Genomic DNA, 21895 nt, shown 5'->3' with positions numbered 1-21895 from the left:
ATAGACAGACAGAATACTCAAAGATCAGTGTCAGACCCAGTAAATGGAGGTAGTCCTGTAAGAGGTCAAGGTCATCAACAATTTTACAAGAGACAAAACTCGCAGCCAAGTCAGTCTCCAGATTCAGTAAGACTGTTTCCATCAGTGTGAATAGTATTAGCATTGTATGTTAAATGCAAATAGGTTGACTTTTTAGCTCAACTATTCTTTGAATAGTCCGAGCTGTTCTGCTCACCCTGGCGTCGTCATCTGCATCACATCTTGATTTTCAAAGTTTGGCATGCAAGTACATACAACTATTATTTAAAGGCATATAGCTTTGAAACTTTTTTAGCTCACCTGTCACAAAGTGACAAGGTGAGCTTTTGTGATCGCGCGGCGTCCTTGCGTAAACTTCTGCTTGTGACCACTTTAGAGGTCACATTTTTCATGGGATCTTTATGAAAGTTGGTCAGAATGTTCATCTTGATGATATCTAGGTTAAGTTCGAAACTGGGTCATGTGCGTTCCAAAACTAGGTCAGTAGGTCTAAAAATAGAGAAACCTTGTGACCTCTCTAGAGGCCATATTTTTCAATGGATCTTCATGAAAATTGGTCAGAATGTTCACTTTGATGGTATCTAGATCAAGTTTAAAACTGGGTCACCTGCGGTCAAAAATTAGGTCAGTAGTTCTAAAAATAGAAAAACCTTGTGACCTCTCTAGAGGCCATACTTTTCAATGGATCTTCATGAAAATTGGTCAGGATGTTCATCTTGATGATATCTAGTTCAAGTTCGAAACTGGGTCACGTGCCATCAAAAACTAGGTCATTAGGTCAAATAGAAAAACCTTGTGACCTCTCTAGAGGCCATATTTTTCATGGGATCTGTATGAAAGTTGGTTAGAATGTTCATCTTGATGATATCTAGGTCAGGTTCGAAACTGAGTCACGTGCCATCAAAAACTAGGTCATTAGGTCTAAAAATAGGAAAACCTTTTAACCTCTCTAGAGGCCATATTTTTCAATGGATCTTCATGAAACTTGATCAGAATGTTAACCTTGATGATATCTAGGTCAAGTTTGAAACTGGGTCATGTGCGGTCAAAAACTAGGTCAGTAGGTCTAAAAATAGAAAAACCTTGTGACCTCTGTAGAGGCCATATTTTTCATGAGATCTTCATGAAAATTGATGAGAATGTTCACCTTGATGATATCTAGGTCAAGTTCAAAACTGGGTCACGTGCCTTCAAAAATTAGGTCATTAGGTCAAATAATAGAAAAACCTTGTGACCTCTCTAGAGGCCATATTTTTCAATGGATCTTCATGAAAATTGGTCAGAATTTTTATCTTGATAATATCTAGGTCAAGTTCAAAACTGGGTCACATGAGCTCAAAAACTGGGTCACTATGTCAAATAATAGAAAAATCGACATCATACTCTGTGGGGGCATATAGATTTGGTCTTGTCCGTCCTTCCGTCCGTCCGAAGTTCGTGACGCGCCTAGGTCGAAAAGTATTTGATATAAATTGACGAAACCTTGCATGAGTCTTTATCATGATATGAACTTGCGCACCTCCTATTTTTCGTCTGGTCCCGCCCCCTATTTTCAGAGTTATGGCCCCTGAAATAGTCAAAAATGCACATTTTCACCTTGTGACACGCCTAGCTCAAAAAGTATTTGATATAGATTCATGAAACCTTGCATGAGTCTTAATCATGATATGAACTTGCGCACCTCCTATTTTTCATTTGGGTCCGTCCCCTATTTTCAGAGTTATGGCCCCTGAAATTGTTAAAAATGCACATTTTCACCTTGTGACATGCCTAGCTCAAAAAGTATTTGATATAGATTCATGAAACCTTGCATGAGTCTTAATCATGATATGAACCCCAAATTTTTAGAGTTATGACCCCTGAAATAGTAAAAAATGCACATTTTTACCTTGTGACGCACGTAGCTCAAAAAGTATTTAATATAAATGGTTGAAAACTTGCATAAGTCTTTCTCATGATATAAACTTGCACACCTCTAATTTTTGGCTGGCTCCACCCTCTATTTTTAAAGTTATGGCCCCTGATATAGTTAGAAAATGCACTTTTTCACCTAATTATGTGCCTAGCTCAAAAAGTATTAGACGTAAATTCAGGAATCCTTGCTGGAGTCTTTATTGTCATGTGACCTTGCACACTTGGCATTCTTCTTGAGAATCTTAGCTCTTATTACAGAGTTATGGCCCTTGAAATAGCCAAAATAGTGGATTTTTTTGTTTTGATGCTCATAGCTCAAAAAGTATAGGGCCTAGAATAATGAATCCTTTTCATAAAATGTTTTTTGAGGCTATACCCCATTAAGACTGCAAACATTTGAATCATTGCCCCTTATTTGTGACAAATGTACCAGTGGGGGGCACACCCTGTGTCCTACAGACACATTCTAGTTTTTCTTTTTCTAGGTCAATAACCAACCTCACAGGATCAAGTCCCATAACTCTGACACCTATTTTGGCCAAATTATGTCCCCTTTTAGACTAAAAAAAATCCTGGTTCAAGTTTCTCCAACACTAATGCAGATATTAGTTTGAAACTTCACTTGTGTCTTCGGGGTTATAAAACTAGGTGATAGCTTCAAGTTCCATAACTCTGACATTTATTTTGGCCAAATTATGCCCCCTTTTGGACTTAGAAAATCCTAGTTAACCCTAAGCTTGCTGACAGCAAGTGATTCTGCCATTGCGACCAATGCAGACCAAGATCAGCATGCACATCCAGGCAAGCTGATCTTGGTTGCACTGTTCGCTATTCAGTCAGTAAATTTTCAATGAAAACCTTTTCAGATGATAAATGGTACTGTCCAAATTGAATGATAGACCAGTCCATTTTAAAAATTTAGCAGGGTAAAGGTTAAAGTTTTGCATACAATTTACTATCTAAAAACTAATACAAATATTGAATTCAAACTTCACACATTTCTTTGGATCAAAGCATTAAGTCCCATAACTTTGTCATATATTTTGCAAAATTATGTCAACTTTTGAACTTAAAAATTTCTGTAAAAAGTTTTGCATGCAAGTTACAACCTCCAAAACTAATGCAGATACTGGATTGAAACTCTATAGATATTGTAACATTTAGGGTAATATTTCTGCTTCTAGGACAACAATTCCTAGAGTCGAGCACTAGCTTTCTTATGGACAGTTCTTGTTACCTTTCTGATATTGCTTTTATAGAAGTTTTCTGTTTAATACACAGATTGCAGTAGTATTATTTTCCATACTTATTCTCTTTATCAAATGATTTGTGTGAAAAGGTTTAAAAAAGCTTACATGCTCTGATGACATAATGAATTTGTGCATTCATTTAACAGCCTATTGTAGGCTGTTAACTTAATACATCTTCAACATAGTAATTTAAGATAACAAGTGTTTGAGTTATATATGTCAGTGTCTTAAACAGTGATAGAGTGCTTTTTTGTGTGATTTGGCTTGAAATATTTCCAAATTTGCCTATTCAGATACAGATGCGACCTTTACTAAATATACCTGTACCAGACCGCTACAACGGGAATTATCAAGGTCCTCGATCACCTCATCGTGACTTCCAGCAGCACTATGGCTCAAACCGGCGACCTCAAAGCAATTCACCAAGGACTCATACTGCGCAAGGACATTCAGGGTATAGACAGCAAGGATACCGAAATCAACAAAATCAGCAATATTATCCTGACAACCACAATGATAATTCTAGTCAAAGATTCCATAATCAAGGTCAAGGTCAGAATCGTAACAGAAATGGTCCACAATATTTTGTGAACCAGAACTATGATCTCAGATCGCAGCAAAACGCCATGCAGCAGGGAGATAGCATCAATTACCCATCATCCCCTACCGGGCATCGAAATCGTCCACCGTTCAGGAATCAATACTATGAAGGATCCCCTCAGGTATTTGTTAGTTCAGGCAACCCTGAAAGTGATGGACTTCCAAGGGTGTTATTTACTAATCCACCATTTAACATTCCAGTGAATGTTTTTTCATCAATGCCTCCTATGTTTGTAAATTCAAGCATGGCTGTAAATCATGCATATCAGCCTTTGGTTCCATTGGCAACTTCTTCATCAATGGTTAATTTTCAAAATAATGGAGTACCAGTCTCTGCACCAGGCTGGTTCCCAGCATTTGTTCCTTTGCCAGTCTTTGATGAGCAGCCTGCAGCAGCTGGCCAGAAAACCAGTACTGAACAGGAAGTAAGTTCTGAACAAGTTCGGTTACAGGAGACTGAGCAGCTGTCAAAGGTACCATTTTGTGTTGCTTTAGGGTAGTGCTTATTCTGCCTTTGCAAAGTGTTACCTTTTGTGCAGAAACCTTTCCTGCTACACTGACCAGTCTTTTCCCAGTTTTACTCTCATCTACTGCCACCAAATATTGATTGAAGCAAATTAAGTTTTCCATACCAAGTTTGTACAACATAACATACAACACTCCACTCTACAGTTTTCCACATTCGCATGCCTCCTAGTCTTAATCACACATGCTTCCATATTTGGAACAATGTTTATGAGAGACCATCTTTGCCAACCACTGTTCCATATTAAATTCAAGAACAGTCTTGTAGTGTTCTCTTTTATAACCAAAGTAATTAGTAGTCTTTGCTACATGACAGCTAACCAGTAAGGTTTAGGAAATAAAGAAGTCTGGGTATTAAAGAGGATTTGATTGAATTTATTTTAAATTTGATTTTTATGCACACTTGATCGCTAGATGCATTTTAATGGATAAAATTCTAGTAGTTTCTGAAATAGCTGTATTTAGCCAATCTTGATCAAACTGACTAAAATGTCTTTAAGAGAGGATTTACTTGACGGAAGGCCAAATGTTTGTTGTTGTGTAAATTTTAAATGATTCAAATAAAGTTGCAGTATTTGACACAGTAGTTTTGATCTTGTTGGCTAATTGCTTAGTTAATCATTCTTTCTTCAAGTATTGGGCAAGCCTAATTATGTCTCTCGGGAGACATATTGTTTTTGCCCTGTCCATCCGTCAGTCCGTACCCCACACTTCATTTCCAATCAGTAACTAGAGAACCATTTGACCTAGAACCTTCAAACTTCATGGTGGCAGGGCTTATGGAGTAGTCGACCCCGATTGTTTTTGGAGCCACTCCATCAAAGGTCAAGGTCACAGGGGCCCGAACATGGAAAACCATTTCTGGTTAGTAACTTGAGAACCACTTGACCCAAAATGTTGAAACTTCATAGGATGATTGGTCACGCAGAGTAGATGAATCCTATTGATTTTAGGGTCACTCTGTTAAAGGTCAAGGTCACAGGGGCCTGAACATGGAAAACCATTTCCAATCAATAACTTGAGTACTACTTGACCCACAATGTTGAAACTTTACAGGATGATTGGACATGCAGAGTAGATGACCCCTATCAATTTTGGGGTCACTCCATAAAGGTCAAGATCACAGGGGCCTGAACATGGAGCCACTCCATCAAAGGTCAAGGTCACAGGGGCCTGAACATGGAAAACCATTTCTGGTTAGTAACTTGAGAACCACCTGACCAAGAATGTTGAAACTTCAAAGGATGATTGGTCATGCAGAGTAGATGACCCCTATTGATTTTGGGGTCACTGTTAAAGGTCAAGGTCACAGGGGCCCGAACATGGAAAACCATTTCTGGTTAGTAACTTGAGAACCACCTGACCCAAAATGTTGAAACTTCATAGGATGATTGGTCATGCAGAGTAGATGAATCCTATTGATTTTAGGATCACTTTGTTAAAGGTCAAGGTCACAGGGGCCTGAACATGGAAAACCGTTTCCAATCAATAACTTGAGTAGTACTTGACCCACAATGTTGAAACTTCACAGGATGATTGGACATGCAGAGTAGATGACCCCTATCAATTTTGGGGTCACTCCATAAAGGTCGAGGTCACAGGGGCCTGAACATGGAAAACCATTTCTGGTTAGTAACTTGAGAACCACCTGACCAAGAATGTTGAAACTTCAAAGGATGATTGGTCATGCAGAGTAGATGACCCCTATTGATTTTGGGGTCACTGTTAAAGGTCAAGGTCACAGGGGCCCGAACATGGAAAAACATTTCTGATCAATAACTTGAGAACCACTTCACCCAGGATGTTGAAACTTCATAGGATGATTGTTCATGCTGAGTAGATGACCCCTATTGATTTTGGGGTCACTCTGTTAAAGGTCAAGGTCATAGGGACCTGAACATTGAAAACCATTTCCAATCAATAATTTGAGTACTACTTGACCCACAGTTATAAAAACTTAATAGGATGATTGGACGTGCAGAGTAGATGGCCCCTACTGATTTAGGGGTCACTCCATCAAAGGCCAAGGTCACAGGGGCCATTTCCGGTTAGTAACTTGAGAACCACCTGACCCAGAATGTTGAAACTTCATAGGATGATTGTTCATGCAGAGTAGATGACCCCTATTGATTTTAGGATAGCTCTGTTAAAAGTCAAGGTCACAGGGGCTTGAATATGGATAACCATTTCCAATCAGTAACTTGATAACCACTTGTCCAAGAATGTTGAAGCTTCATAGTTTGATTGAACATGCAGAGCAGATAAACCCTATTGATTATGGGGTCACTCTATTAAAGGTCAAGGTCACAAACATCGAAAACCACTTCCGGTCAGTAACTTGAGAACCAACTGACCCAGGATGTTGAAACTTCATAGGATGATTGAACATGCAGAGTATATGACCCTTATTGATTTTGGCATCACTCTATTGAAGGTCAAGGTCGCAGCAGACAGAACATGGAAATCCATTTCCGGTCAATAACTTGAGAACCATTTGACCTAGAACCTTCAAACTTCATAGGGTGATAGGACTTACAGAGTAGATGACCCCTATTATTTTTGGGGTCACTCCGTGAAAGGTCAAGGTTACAGGGGGCTGAACATCGAAAACGCTTTCCAATCAGTAACTTGAGAACCACTTGACCCAGAATGTTGAAACTTAATAGAATGATTGGACATGCAGAGTAGATGACCCCTACTGATTTAGAGGTCACTCAATCAAAGGTCAAGGTCACGGGCTGAACATAGAAAACCGTTTCCAATGAAATGGACATGCCTAGTAGATGATCCCTATTGTAGCCAACCATCAGTGTCACTTTGACTACCGTTCCTGTCCCCTGTTGACTTCTTGCTTATACGACTATGCATTGGGGGAGACATGCGCTTTTCTACAAAAGCATCTTCTAGTTACTTATTAGCTCATCTGATTTTTTGAAAAAAAATGATGAGTTATTGTCATCACTTGAGCGGTTGTCGGCGTCGGCGTCGGCGTCGGTGTTGCCTGGTTAAGTTTTATGTTTAGGTCAGCTTTTCTCCTAAACTATCAAAGCTATTGCTTTGAAACTTGGAATACTTGTTCACCATCATAAGCTGACCCTGTATAGCAAGAAACATAACTCCATCTTGCTTTTTGCAAGATTTATGGCCCCTTTTGTACTTAGAAAATATCAGATTTCTTGGTTAAGTTTTATGTTTAGGTCAACTTTTCTCCTAAACTATCAAAGCTATTGCTTTGAAACTTGGAATACTTGTTCGCCATCATAAGCTGACCCTGTATAGCAAGAAACATAACTCCATCTTGCTTTTTGCAAGATTTATGGCCCCTTTTGTACTTAGAAAATATCAGATTTCTTGGTTAAGTTTTATGTTTAGGTCAACTTTTCTCCTAAACTATCAAAGCTATTGCTTTGAAACTTGGAATACTTGTTCACCATCATAAGCAGACCCTGTACATCAAGAAACATAACTCCATCTTGCTTTTTGCAAGAATTATTGCCCCTTTTGGACTTAGAAAATCAGTTTTCTTGGTTAAGTTTTATGTTTAGGTCAGCTTTTATCCTAAACTATCAAAGCTATTCCTTTAAAACTTGCAACAGTTTTTCACCATCATAAGCTGACCCTGTACAGCAAGAAACATAACTCCATCCTGCCTTTTTCAAGATTTATGGCCCCTTTTGGACTTAGAAAATATCAGATTTCTTGGTTAAGTTTTATGTTTAGGTCAACTTTTTCTCTTAAACTATCAAAGCTATTGCTTTAAAACTTGCAGCTCTTGTTCACCATCATACGCTGACCCTGTACAGCAAGCAACATAATTCCATCCTGCTTTTTGCAATAATTATTGCCCCTTTTGGACTTAGAAAAATCATTTTCTTGGTTGAATATTATGTTTAAGTCAACTTTTCCCATAAACTATCAAAGCTATTGCTTTAAAACTTGCAACAGTTTTTCACCATCATAAGTGGACACTGTACATCAAGAAACATAACTCTATCCTGCTTTTTGCAAGAGTGATGGCCCTTTTTAGACTTAGAAAATCATGGGTAGGACAATATTTCTATTATACAAAAAAAATCAGATGAGCGTCAGCACCCGCAAGGCGGTGCTCTTGTTTTTACTATGTTACTGTTTAAAAAACAGGACTTTTTAAAGATCATTTCATGAATGAAATCTCTTTTTCGCAAAAGCTGTTGCTAACATCTAATAGCCTTTACAAAAACTATGACAGTCACTTGTATGTGTAATGCTAGCTGATGATTGATGTAAATAACATGTTTTGTAACAATAACCCTAACAAGTCTGAACAATCAGAATTGATGTTAACAACTGGCATGTTTTGAAGTGCATGTTTCTGTTGACCTTGCATGTTGCATGTGTATTACAACAGGACAGCATCTAACACTTGATTACCAATAACTTTAAAAGTGCCTGTAAGTAAAGGTATTGTTTTTTAGGCTACAGTTGTTGAATTGTAAACTGTTTTGTTGTTTTGTTGCTCTAAACATTATGAGATTTTCATCAAAACAGATCTGTATGGTATTCATGTAGAGCTATCGGTTTAATTTGAAATGTTAGTTGTGTTGGTGCAAGGGCTACAATGGTATTAAAGCCTATGAACTACTTTGTCAGTACCTATTTTTCACCAGTGATTTTAAAACAGTGTAAAATGGCAGTACAATTTGATAGCAGGAAAACCTGTTTCGAGTTCACCAGTATTAGCAAATTACTAGTTTCTCGACATTATAAATTGACTTCTGCACTTCTGTTTAGAAGTCACAAAAGTTAACCAAATCCATTAGAAAATTGTTCTAAACCAAATAAAGTCAAATGCCTGTCAGTCAGATGGATTGCTTCATCTGAACATATTTTATGGATGATTAATTTTACTTTAAAACAAACATGCTTAAAACTTCGAAAGCAGTAGAAGCACAGTGCATTGCACCATTATATCTTGCCCATTAATGAGCAGATAATTGAGCCGTGCCATGAGAAAACCGCGCAGTCTGGTCAGGATCCATGCTGTTCGCTAACAGTTTCTCCAATTCCAATAGGCTTTAAAAGCGAACAGCATGGATCCTGACCAGACTGCGCAGGCTGGTCTGGATCCATGCTGGTCGCAAACCCACTATGTTGGTTTTCCCATGGCGCGGCTCATATGTAGTCTTTTTGCTGTTTGCAATCTATGACAAAATTTCTCTGCACTAAAAGTTTTATATTTCTCAACATTCTGATTATTGATAAAACATGATAAAAGACACACGATGCTTTAAAAGATATCTCTGTTTTATCTGACAGTTTTACTGAAATGGGATTTAAATTTGTAATAGCAGTCACTTACGGTTTTAAAAAAATCTGTTTTTCTGAAAGGATGCTTTCTTGATAGTGTAACAACGTCTTAAATTGATAAATAAACATTAGATATTATATCTTTGTTAACATTAATGACTTTAGATCTAGTCATTTATATTTCAACATTTATACAAGGAAATTCAGTGTTTGGCAGAAAAGTACATTGATGTGATGTTTATATAGGGTGTATTAAGAATCCAAGATTAAAAAGAAATCTTTTTGTGTTGCAGTCTCCTTTATCAGCAGAAAGAAAAGTCAGTGTGCAGAAGTCTGGCAATAGGGAGAAAGTACCAGATTTTGGTAAGTTTTCAAGTCCTTTTCCAACAGAACCTGTTTCAGTGTCTGCCTTCACTTCACAAAACATAGTGTAATGTGCATACAGTAAAATATCTGCTTTATTTGTCATCATTTTTCTTGCTCTGTCTTTGTCAAGATATTGTAAAATTATGAAATTTTGAGGGTATTAAATTTCATGGTTTTGTCTAAGACAACTATTTCTTAGTAGCATGAATTTTGTGGATTTTAAAATTTAAAGATGAAATAAATAGAAATTTACTTAGTCATTGGGATTTAACCCTCATCATGCTGGACGTGATTGATTCTACATCCATGCAGTCTGACCATGACCTGCATTGTTCGCCATTCAGTCAGTATCTTTTTGTATGCACCACTTTTAACAGTTAATGGTACTGTCCAAATTGAAAGATAGACAAGTTCATTATAGAAATTTAGCAGGGTAAGGGTTAAATTCATGGGTTGAAACAACCACTAAATCTACGAAAATTAGTCCCCAACAAATATATTAATATATAGATATATTAATGATTTCACAGTAATAGTAATTGTATGACAATCTTTGTGTTGTTAAATAATTACACAGAATTTTAGTAGTGCAAATATGATGTGTCATATTAAGAAATGTTTACCTATTGTGGTCTGAGTGTAAATTTCAGACTTTAATCTTTGTTGAATATAACTCATTCTTGCACACCGGACTGGTGTTTCCGGTGATTTTACCTATGCCAGCAAAACCCATCTGGCACCCCCCATGCCAGATGACTCTCGTGCTGTTAATGACAACCTTAGTGATTCATGCATTGATTATATATTGTTTATGTAAAATACAAAAAAATCAGGCACCTTGATAGTTTCCCTCCGTTCCTTGCAGTATATTTCTCGATTCAAAATACGTTATTTTAAGGTAAGAACGTAGTATTACTGTTACACTTGAAACGATAAAACTTAAGTGGAACTTTATTGTGCATCAATGAAACGTCATGACGTCACTTCTGCTTACGGACATTAATTTCCCGTGCTTTGTGTACTATGCTATAAGAAAGTATGCTACAAAGAAAGTTTTTGCTTTATTTATTCTTTTATTTGTAAAATACGGTATGCAAGAAAAATAATCTGTTGGAATAAAAAGCTTATATGTATATGATATGCAAGAAAAAATATCAGTCATGTGTTTACATATCAGATAGAAATATTCGTCCCTTGACCACCTGCGCATGGGCATAACTCAGCAAGCCTTGTTACTGCCCAATGTGCAGGTGCCCTCGGAACGGATATTTCTGTCTGCTTTGTAAACACCTATCCACTTCGTTAACATCTGACAGATATTATTAGTAATATTGATGTTTATTCAGTGTAACTGAGGATCAATATCTGGACTGTATATATTTTTCAGGGGTTACAGTGAAGAATGAATATTACAGCAACAAGGATTAAAGTGTTACCTACATTATCAACATGGTGCTAAGAACTATTGTTTCCATGGTTACCAGAGACGTGCTTCACTTAATAGACTGAGTGCTCTCTTTTAAATACTGTTCTTATCCCGCACAAGAGTTCCTGATATGCATTCCATTTAGAGCATTCTCATGGTAACATAGAGCATGTACACAGAATATTTTTAACTATGAATTATGGGTATTAAGTGAATTATTAGTAATAAGATAACTCTTGTGAACAGATAGTTTAAGGGTGTAGAATTTTCTGGTGTAATAAAATTTTATTTTTTGTCACAACAAAATTCTGTTCCGTTGTATCAATTTTGTATAGTGAATATGTAAATTAGGATGACATGTATTTTAACTGACTTAAAGTCTTTGTAGCGATTTAGGATGTTTTAAAAGATTTGTTATTCATAGGTTTTAGAATAATTTGAAAGACAGAATTTCCTCTTTCTGTCAAAAGAAAAAATGTCAAGAAAATGCAGCACATTTGTAGAGAGGTTCAAACAAAACACTAAATGAGCCGTGCCATGGGAAAACCAACATAGTGGGTTTGCGACCAGCATGGATCCAGACCAGCCTGCGCATCCGCGCAGTCTGGTCAGGATCCATGCTGTTCACTAACGGTTTCTCTAATTGCAGTAGGCTTTAAAAGCGACCAGCATGGATCCTGACCAGACTGCACGGATGCGCAGGCTGGTCTGGATCCATGCTGGTCGCATACCCACTATGTTGGTTTTTCCATGGCACGGCTCAAATATGTAAATGCATAATACAGGGGTCATACAACTTCTTTATGAAAATCTGATTTGCACTGTGTAATTTTTAGCTGTATCCTCTTCAAAATGCATGATCCGTTCTACACAGTCGGATCATATGAAAGTTTCTGTCATTTTTAGACATCCAGATTTTATCAGCAGAATAATTCCATACTGTTGTAAAGATATATTTCACCCATTGAATAATTTGTGAGACATTTTCAAAGTTTTTTAGGGCTATTCAAATCACTCTGCATCCGTGGTCCGTCGTCCTTCCGTCGTCCGTCCTTCCGTTAACAATTTCTCGTTATCGCATCTCCTCAGAAACTACCAGGGGGATTTTGACCAAACTTTGTCAGAATGATGTATTGGTACCCTAGTTGTGTCCCCCTGAAAATCAGACTGGTTCAACAACTTTTTAGTGAGTTATGGCCCTTTGTTTATTTCTATAATTTACATAGATTTATATAGGGAAAAACTTTGAAAATCTTCTTCTCCAAAACCACAGAGCCTAGGGCTTTGATATTTGGTATGAAACATCATCTAGTGGTCCTCTACCAAGACGATTCAAATTATTTCCCTGGGGTCTAATATGGCCCCGCCCCGGGGTCACATGGTTTATATAGACTTATATAGGGAAAAACTTTGAAAAACCTCTTGTTTAAAATCACAGGGCCCAGGGCTTTGATATTTTGTATGTGACATCATCTAGTGGTCTTCTACTAAGATTGTTCAAATTATCCCCCTGGGGTCAAATATGGCCCCACCCGGGGGGTCACATGGTTTACATAGACATATAGGGAAAAACTTTGAAAATCTTCTTGTCCAAACCACAAAGCCTAGGGCTTTGGCATTTTTAATGTAGCATCATCTAGTGGTTCTCTACCAAGTTTGTTCAAATTATCCCCCTAGGGTCAAATATGGCCCCGCCCTGGGGGTCACATGGTTCATATAGACTTGTATAGGGAAAAGCTTTTAAAATCTTCTTGTCAATAACCTACAACATTCAAATTTGGACCACATGTATGGTTTTGAGTGGCAAGATGAACCTTGACATGAGTTGACCTTGATTTTGACCTAGTGACCTACTTTCACATTTCTTTAGCTACAGCCTTCAAATTTGGACCACATGCATAGTTTTGTGCACTGAAAAAAATGTTGACCTTGACATTGACCTAGTGACCTACTTTCACATTTTTGAAGGTACAGGCTTCAAACTTGGACTACATGCATAGTTTCATGTTCCGAAATGAAATTTGACCTTGATTTTGACCTAGTGACCTACTTTCACATTTCTCAAGCTACAGCCTTCAAATTTGGACCACATGCATAGTTTTTTGTACCGAAACAAACTTTGACCTTTACATCGACCTAGTGACCTACTTTCACATTTTTGAAGGTACAGGCTTCAAATTTGGACCACATGCATAGTTCTGTGTTCTGAAATAAAATTTGACCTTGATTTTGACCTAGTAACCTACTTTTACATTTCTCGAGCTACAGCCTTCAAATTTGGACCACTTGCATAGTTTTGTGTACCGAAATGAACTTTTGACCTTAAGATTGACCTAGTGACCTACTTTCGCATTTCTCAAGCTACAGCCTTCAAGTTTGGACCACTTGCATAGTTTTGTGTACAAAGAACTTTGTCCTTGAAATTGATCTAGTGACCTACTTTCACATTTCTCAAGCTACAGCTTTCGAATTTGGACCACATGCACAGTGTTGTGTACGGAAATGAAATTTGACCTTGAGCTAGTCAATAAGTCTTGAAATTTGGAACACTCAAAAATGGCACATTGGTGGGCGCCAAGATCACTCTGTGATCTCTTGTTTTAAGTAGATTTAGGAAATCTGTTTTATATGCAGCTTGGGAGTAATGGCTGTTTTGTCTTGGAAAAGTTTCTACTGAACATGTTTTTATATTACCCACAAGGCATCCAGTCATTTACTAAATATTACTTTAAATTCAGAATGTGTAGTTGTTTTATGTTAAATTTTGTGATTTTAAATTTTAATTTATTGAAATTTAGATTTAGGATTTTCTGGCTAGGAACCAGTAGTCGTACAGGGCTAGTTTCAAGACAAGTGTAGTAACCACTTGATTTTGATATTATCCATTATGTCGTTTGATTTAAATTATTCAGATGCCTAGGAGTGTCCCAAAATTTATAATATTATCTCACCCAAGTCCGAAATCATATGGCTTGCTGAGTTACCAAGTGGATTTGAAATAATTAACCTGTACATTTCTTTTAGCAATGGCAGCATGAATTACTTTTAACTTTCACGGCTGCTTTTGACAGGCCTGTTACCTTTAATATGCATTGTTAGAAAGATTATAAGTTAGACAAGCATAAATATATATCAGTTACCTGTTTTCATCTCTCAGTTACAGTCAGTCATACTAAAGTATTTGGCTGCTAGCTTTCCACATTGAGGGGAAAATGCTGCATTTTTTATAACCCTGTTTGAGTCCCCTCAGAAGCAGAGAATTTAAATAGATAGTATTGATTATTATACCCCCACCAAACATGTTTGAGGGGGGTATATAGGAGTCAGTTTTGTGGCGTCCCGTCGCGTCGCATCCCGTCCCGTCCCGAAATCTATTATCTCAGTTATTACCAAATGGATTTGATTCAAACTTAGAATACATGTTCCACCTTATCACCCACATCATGTGACACAAGGTGCATAACTCTTGACACCAAGTTTTCATGAATTATGTCCCCTTTTACTTAGAATTTAAGGTTAATTTTGTTGTATTTTCACTATATCTCAGTTATTACTAAATGGATTTGATTCAAACTTAAAATAGATGTTCCACCTTATCACCCACATCATGTGACACAAGGTGCATAACTCTGACACCATTTTTTTATGAATTATGCCCCTTTTTACTTAGAATTTAAGGTTGATTTTGATGTATTTTCACTATATCTCAGTTACTACTGAATGGATTTGATTCAAACTTAAAATTAGATGTTCCACCTCATCACCCACATCATGTGCCCACATCATGTGACACAAGGTGCATAACTCTTACACCTAGTTTTCATGAATTATGTCCCCTTTTACTTAGAATTTAAGGTTAATTTTGTTGTATTTTCACTATATCTCAGTTATTACTAAATGGATTTGATTCAAACTTAAAATAGTTGTTCCACCTCATCACCCAGATGATGTGACATAAGGTGCTTAACTCTGACATAAATTTTTTATGAATTATGTCCCCTTTTACTTTAAATTTAAGGTTGATTTTGATGTATTTTCACTATATCTCAATTATTACAAAATGGATTTGATTCAAACTTAAAATAGATGTTCCACGTCATCACCCACATCATGTGACACAAGGTGCATAACTCTGACACCAATTTTTCATGAATAATGGCCCTTTTTACTTAGAATTTAAGGTTAATTTTGATGTAGTTTCACAATATCACAGTTACTACTGAATGGATTTGATTCAGACTTAAAATAGATGTTCCACCTCGTCACCCACATCATGTGACACAAGATGCATAACTCTGACATTAATTTTTCTTGAATTGTGTCCCCTTTTACCTAGAATTTAAGGTTAATTTTGATGTATTTTCACTTTATCTCATTCTGATTGGCTTTGAGCCAAAGAGAAGTAACCTTTTTTTAACTTTTGTACTGAGTTTCTTCCCCTTAAATTCCAGGAATTAGTCTATTTTTAGAAATCCTATTTTTAGATTTTCAATATTTTAGGTATTTTTCTAACTTTTTTATTGTAAGTCCTATGTAAAAAGTAAAAAACATTTTTCTGTGGTAATATGGGTCAGTAAGACACTTTTTTGTATTCACTTTTAGTGTATCTCTAATATTAGAGATTTAATATATTTACTAGTATTACTATACTAGTATTACTTATATGTGGAAGCCCAGGATGAAGTACTCCAAAGTATTTTTAAGATTTCTTATGGTTGCCATTCTTCTGTGACAAGACCGTATGGTGGGGGTATGAGTCACTCCTGTGACAGTTCTAATTTTTGAGCTGAAGAATTTCAGTTTTGTCAAATGATTCCTAAGAAAATATTGTACAAAAAACATAGAATTTTACCTGGAAACTGGTTCCTAGCCAGTACATATTAACTACCAAAAACTAAACTATTAAGTTACCAAGTGCCTTACTTAAAGTTAGACACACAGTATAATTTTAACTGAAGAATTTATGTATTTCCAGTTCAACTAAGTTAGTAGTTCTCTCAAGATATCTGCCTATTATGAAGCAGAATAATAAAAGAAATGCATTATTTTAGGTATTTTGTATCAATTTTATGCATATCAACTGCTTTGTGAAGATCAGATAAGTTCATTGTTTCATTTTCTATGTCAAAAATACCTTTGAAATGGCAAATGCATTCTCTGTAGGCAGTTCAAAGGCATTCTGAATATAACATCATTGAGGTCATTTATGGATTTACATTTGCCTGAAAAATGAATTTGAACTGAAACCCATGTTATTAATTTTGCAGTTTTGAAATAGAATTGAGATACCGTATTTTGGTGTGTATAGGTCGCGGTAATGTACAGTCCGCATCTAATTTTTGCTCTGGAAATGGTCGGAAAATTTAACTTCTAGCGTATTAGTCGCAGTTAAATTTCGGATTTTTTCCCCAGCAATATTTAATATTTACCGGCAAAAAAGTTATGGCGGCGGCCATATTGATGCCGCGGACTGAATTATTATCAGAACCTGATTGGTGGAAATCGGACTGTGTTATTTTCGTTCCCAACCGTTTCGTACCAACAGTAGTATCGGTAACAGACTACATCAAAGAAAAGCGGCTTTTTGACACTAATTGGCAGCAGACGTCTCTTATCATGCAAGTTTAAGTGTGAATTGTTTGCACAGCAATTATAACACCTTTCCGTGTCATGTAATTAACCGCGTTCTTTTGATTCTGAGTAAAAAGATTAACAAAATATCTCTTTTTGGATTTTTTTCTTTTATTTAAAAATCAAAAGTAAAAAATAATCATTCAAGCTTTTTAATACACTAAGAATTAGTATAAACAATGTTTGGAATGGAGGACGGATCTGTCCGGATTTTATCCAACCCGGAGTACATGTCAATGGCGTCCAGTAAAACGAAAGTAGAAACAAACGTAATTCAGACTGCAAAAACATCTTTGAATTAAAGTCATTCGTAATTTTAATAGTCTGTATGGGTTATTTACGATATATTTTATTGAAAGTAACCGCTATTGGTTGAAAAGCCGCCGATATTGATATTTTTTTATCCATTTTGTTCGTTCGTAACAGATGCACGTAATTTTGCGAGAGCTACGGTCAGAATATTGGCCCGAAAAAAAAACTGCTGGCAATGTTCTGTCGTATAGGTCGCAGGAACTTTTTCAGGCAGCAAAATGGGTAGAAAAAGTGCGACCTATACACACTAAAATACGGTAATTTTTTATAAATTGAATAAAATTTAATTTAAATATTTCCTTATCATGCCATCATTATATATATTTACGTGAAGAATAAAATGTTGATTACATGTAGTATTAAAGTTTTTATAACCATGCACATGTAAACACCCCTATTTAATGAAGCGGTTGAAAAAAAGATTATCAAGGGACTTTGTTAATCATGATTTATGCAGACCTTCATTCTTCAGATAGTTCTAGTTTTTAGATCAAATAAGCTCATAGTTCAGTATTTGCTGTAAGAATAGTGGATCCTATTGCGCCAAGATTAAGCTGTTTTTAGCTCACCTGTCACAGGCTTTTGTGATCGCCCTTAGTCCGTCCGTTCACAATTTTCTTGTGAACAGGATAGAGACCACATTTTGCAATCAACTTTAATCAAACTTGCACACAACTTGTATGGGCATAATATCACGGTTCCTTTCGAAAACTGGCCAGATCCCATCATGGGTTCCAGAGTTGTGGCCCCTTAAAGGGCCAAAATTTGCTATTTTGGCTTTTGCAGCCATATTGAGACTTTTCATTTATGGTTTGATTTGATACAAACTTGCAAAATGTCTTCAACAACAATAAAGCTTGGATTCCATGATGAATCTGTCAGATCCAATCCTAGGTTCATGAGTTACGGCCCCTTATTGACCCTTAAAAGAGCCAAAATTTGGTAATTTTTGCCTTGTGAACACGATAGAAGTGACATTTTATATTTGATTTTAACCACACTTACACACAACTTAAGTCACAGTAAGATCTCGGTTCCTTTCGAACACCGGCTAGATTCCGTCATGGGTTCTAGAGTTACTGCCCCTGAAAGGGGCACAATTTTCTATTTTGGCCTTTTCAGCCATATAGAGGTTTCATTTATGCTTTGATTTGATACAAACTTGCACAGAATGATTACCTTGATGATCTCTAGGCCTGGATCGAAACTGGGTCATGTCGGGTCATAAACTAGGTCATCAGGTTAAATCCAAGGAAAAGCTTGTTAACAACCTAGAAGCCCCATTTATGATCCTATCTGCATGAAACTTGGTCAGAATGTTTATCTTGATGATTTCTAGGCCGAGTTTGAAACTGGGTCATATGGGGTCAGAAACTAGGTCATCAGGTCAAATCAAAGGAAAAGCTTGTTAACACTCTTCAGGCCACATTTATGACCCTATCTGCATGAAATTTGGTCAGAATGTTTATCTTGATGGTTCCTAGGCCAAGTTTGAAACTGGGTCATATTGGATCAAAAACTAGGTTACCCAGTCAAATGAAAGGAAAAGTGTGTTAACACTCTTGTTCATTTGATGTGCATGAAACTTGGTCAGAATGTTTGTCTGCATGAAATATCGTATGAATTTTTATCTGGGTCATGTGGGGTCAAAAACTAGGTCACCAGGTCAAATCAAAGAATAAGCTTGTTTACACCATAGGGTGCACATTTTTGAGTCTATCTTCATAAATTTTGGTCAGAATGTTTGTTATCATGAAGTCTTGGACAAGTTCCAATCTGGGTCATGTGGGGTAAAAAAAAAAAGGTCACTAGGTCAAATCAAAGAAAATGCTTGTTTACACCCAAGATGCCACGTTTCTTGGTCCAATCTTAATGAAAATTGGTCAGAGTATTTGTCTCCATGTAATCACTAGGTAAAACATGTTTACACTGTTATGGTGTGTTTACACAGGTGAGTGACCTAGGGCCATCTTGGCCCTATTGTTAGGTAGATTCGATGGCATCCAAAGTGTGATGTTGATGAATCCTATGGTGTCCTGATTGAGCTATTGATGTAGGTTGATCCTGTAGTGTCCAGATTGAGCTATTGATGTAGGTTGATCCTGTAGTGTCCTGATTGAGTTATTGATGTAGGTTGATCCTGTAGTGTCCTGATTGAGTTATTGATGTAGGTTGATCCTGTAGTGTCCAGATTGAGCTATTGATGTAGTATGATCCTGTAGTGTCCAGATTGAGCTATTGATGTAGGTTGATCCTGTAGTGTCCTGATTGAGTTATTGATGTAGGTTGATCCTGTAGTGTCCAGATTGAGCTATTGATGTAGGTTGATCCTGTAGTGTCCTGATTGAGTTATTGATGTAGGTTGATCCTGTAGTGTCCTGATTGAGTTATTGATGTAGGTTGATCCTGTAGTGTCCTGATTGAGTTATTGATGTAGGTTGATCCTATAGTTCCCTGTGTGAGCTATTGATACAGGTGGATGACGTGACATCAAGTTTGAGCAATTGGTTTATGAGGATGCTGTGACGTTTAGTGTAAAATACAGGTATAAGTGGATGCCTAGGCATGAAGTTTGAGCTATTGATCTAGGTGGATGCTGTGGCATCTAGTGTGACCTATTGGTGTATATTGATTCTGCATCCAGTGTGACCCTAATGGTAAATTTTGATTCTGTGGCATCCAGTGTGAACTATTGGTCTGGATGGATTCTGTGGCATCCAGTGTGAACTATTGGTCTGGGTGGATTCTGTGGCATCCAGTGTGAACTATTGGTCTGGGTGGATTCTGTGGCATCCAGTGTGAACTATTGGTCTGGGTGGATTCTGTGGCATCCAGTGTGAACTATTGGTCTGGGTGGATTCTGTGGCATCCAGTGTGACCTATTGGTGTATATTGATTCTGTGGCATCCAGTGTGAACTATTGGTGTATATTGATTCTGTGACATCCAGTGTAAACTATTGGTGTATATTGATTCTGTGGCATCCAGTGTGAACTATTGGTGTATGTTGATTCTGTGGCATCCAGTGTGACCTATTGGTGTATATTTATTCTGTGGCATCCAGTGTGAACTATTGGTGTATATTGATTCTGTGGCATCCAGTGTAAACTATTGGTGTATGTTGATTCTGTGGCATCCAATGTGAACTATTAGTGTATCTTGATTCTGTGGCATCCAGTGTGAACTATTGGTGTATATTGATTCTGTGGCATCGAGTGTGACCTATTGGTGTATATTGATTATGTGGCATCAAGTGTAAACTATTTGTGTATATTGATTCTGTGGCATCCAGTGTAAACTATTGGTGTATATTGATTCTGTGGCATCCAGTGTGAACTATTGGTGTATGTTGATTCTGTGGCATCCAGTGTGAACTATTGGTGTATGTTGATTCTGTGGCATCCAGTGTGAACTATTGGTGCATGTTGATTCTGTGGCATCCAGTATGAACTATTGGTGTATGTTGATTCTGTGGCATCCAGTGTAAACTATTGGTGTATATTGATTCTGTGGCATCCAGTGTAAACTATTAGTGTATATTGATTCTGTGGCATCCAGTGTGAACTATTGGTGTATATTGATTCTGTGACATCCAGTGTTAACTATTGGTGTATATTGATTCTGTGGCATCCAGTGTGACCTATTGGTATATATTGATTCTGTGGCATCCAGTGTGAACTATTGGTGTATATTAATTCTGTAGCATCCAGTGTAAACTATTGATATATATTGATTCTGTGGCATCCAGTGTAAACTATTGGTGTATATTGATTCTGTGGCATCAAGTGTGAACTATTGGTGTATATTGATTCTGTGGCATCCAGTGTTACCTATTGGTGTATATTGATTCTGTGGCATCCAGTGTGAACTATTGGTGCATATTGATTCTGTGGCATCCAGTGTTACCTATTGGTGTATATTGATTATGTGACATCTTGATTCTGTGGCATCCGGTGTGACCTATTGGTGTATATTGATTATGTGGCATTCAGTTTGACCTATTGGTGTATGTTAATTCTGTGGCATCCAGTGTAAACTATTGGTGTATATTGATTCTGTGGCATCCAGTGTGAACTATTTGTGTATATTGATTCTGTGACATCCAGTGTGAACTATTGGTGTATATTGAATGTGTGGCATCCAGTGTGAACTATTGGTATATGTTGATTCTGTGGCATCCAGTGTGAACTATTAGTGTATGTTGATTATGTGGCATCCAGTGTGACCTATTGGTATATATTGATACTGTGGCATCCAGTGTGACCTATTGGTGTATATTGATTCTGTGGCATCAAGTGTGAACTATTGGTGTATATTGATTCTGTGGCATCCAGTGTGACCTATTGGTATGTATTGATTCTGTGGCATCCAGTGTTTACTATTGGTGTATGTTGATTCTGTGGCATCCAGTGTGAACTATAGGTGTATGTTGATTCTGTGGCATCCAGTGTGAACTATTGGTGTATATTGATTCTGTGGCATCCAGTGTGACCTATTGGTATATATTGATTCTGTGGTGTCCAGTGTGAACTATTGGTGTATGTTTA

At 37.0% G+C, this 21895-nt stretch overlaps 1 protein-coding gene across 1 annotated transcript in view; it reads left to right on the top strand.

Moving 5' to 3' along the window:
• Positions 1 to 17701, top strand: part of LOC123524689 (terminal uridylyltransferase 7-like) — a 71908-nt gene extending 54207 nt beyond the window's left edge. Inside the window, exons 25-28 of the mRNA XM_053539715.1 lie at positions 5 to 126; positions 3497 to 4276; positions 9908 to 9977; positions 11368 to 17701. Coding sequence (XP_053395690.1) covers positions 5 to 126; positions 3497 to 4276; positions 9908 to 9977; positions 11368 to 11408 — 1013 coding nt within the window. The 3' untranslated portion in view covers positions 11409 to 17701. The remainder of the gene's footprint in view (positions 1 to 4; positions 127 to 3496; positions 4277 to 9907; positions 9978 to 11367) is intronic.
• The last annotated feature ends 4194 nt before the right edge of the window (positions 17702 to 21895 follow it).

Source organism: Mercenaria mercenaria, chromosome 3 (genome assembly GCF_021730395.1).
Source record: "Mercenaria mercenaria strain notata chromosome 3, MADL_Memer_1, whole genome shotgun sequence".
Taxonomy (NCBI): domain Eukaryota; kingdom Metazoa; phylum Mollusca; class Bivalvia; order Venerida; family Veneridae; genus Mercenaria; species Mercenaria mercenaria.
This window is presented reverse-complemented; position numbering and strand designations above follow the sequence as displayed.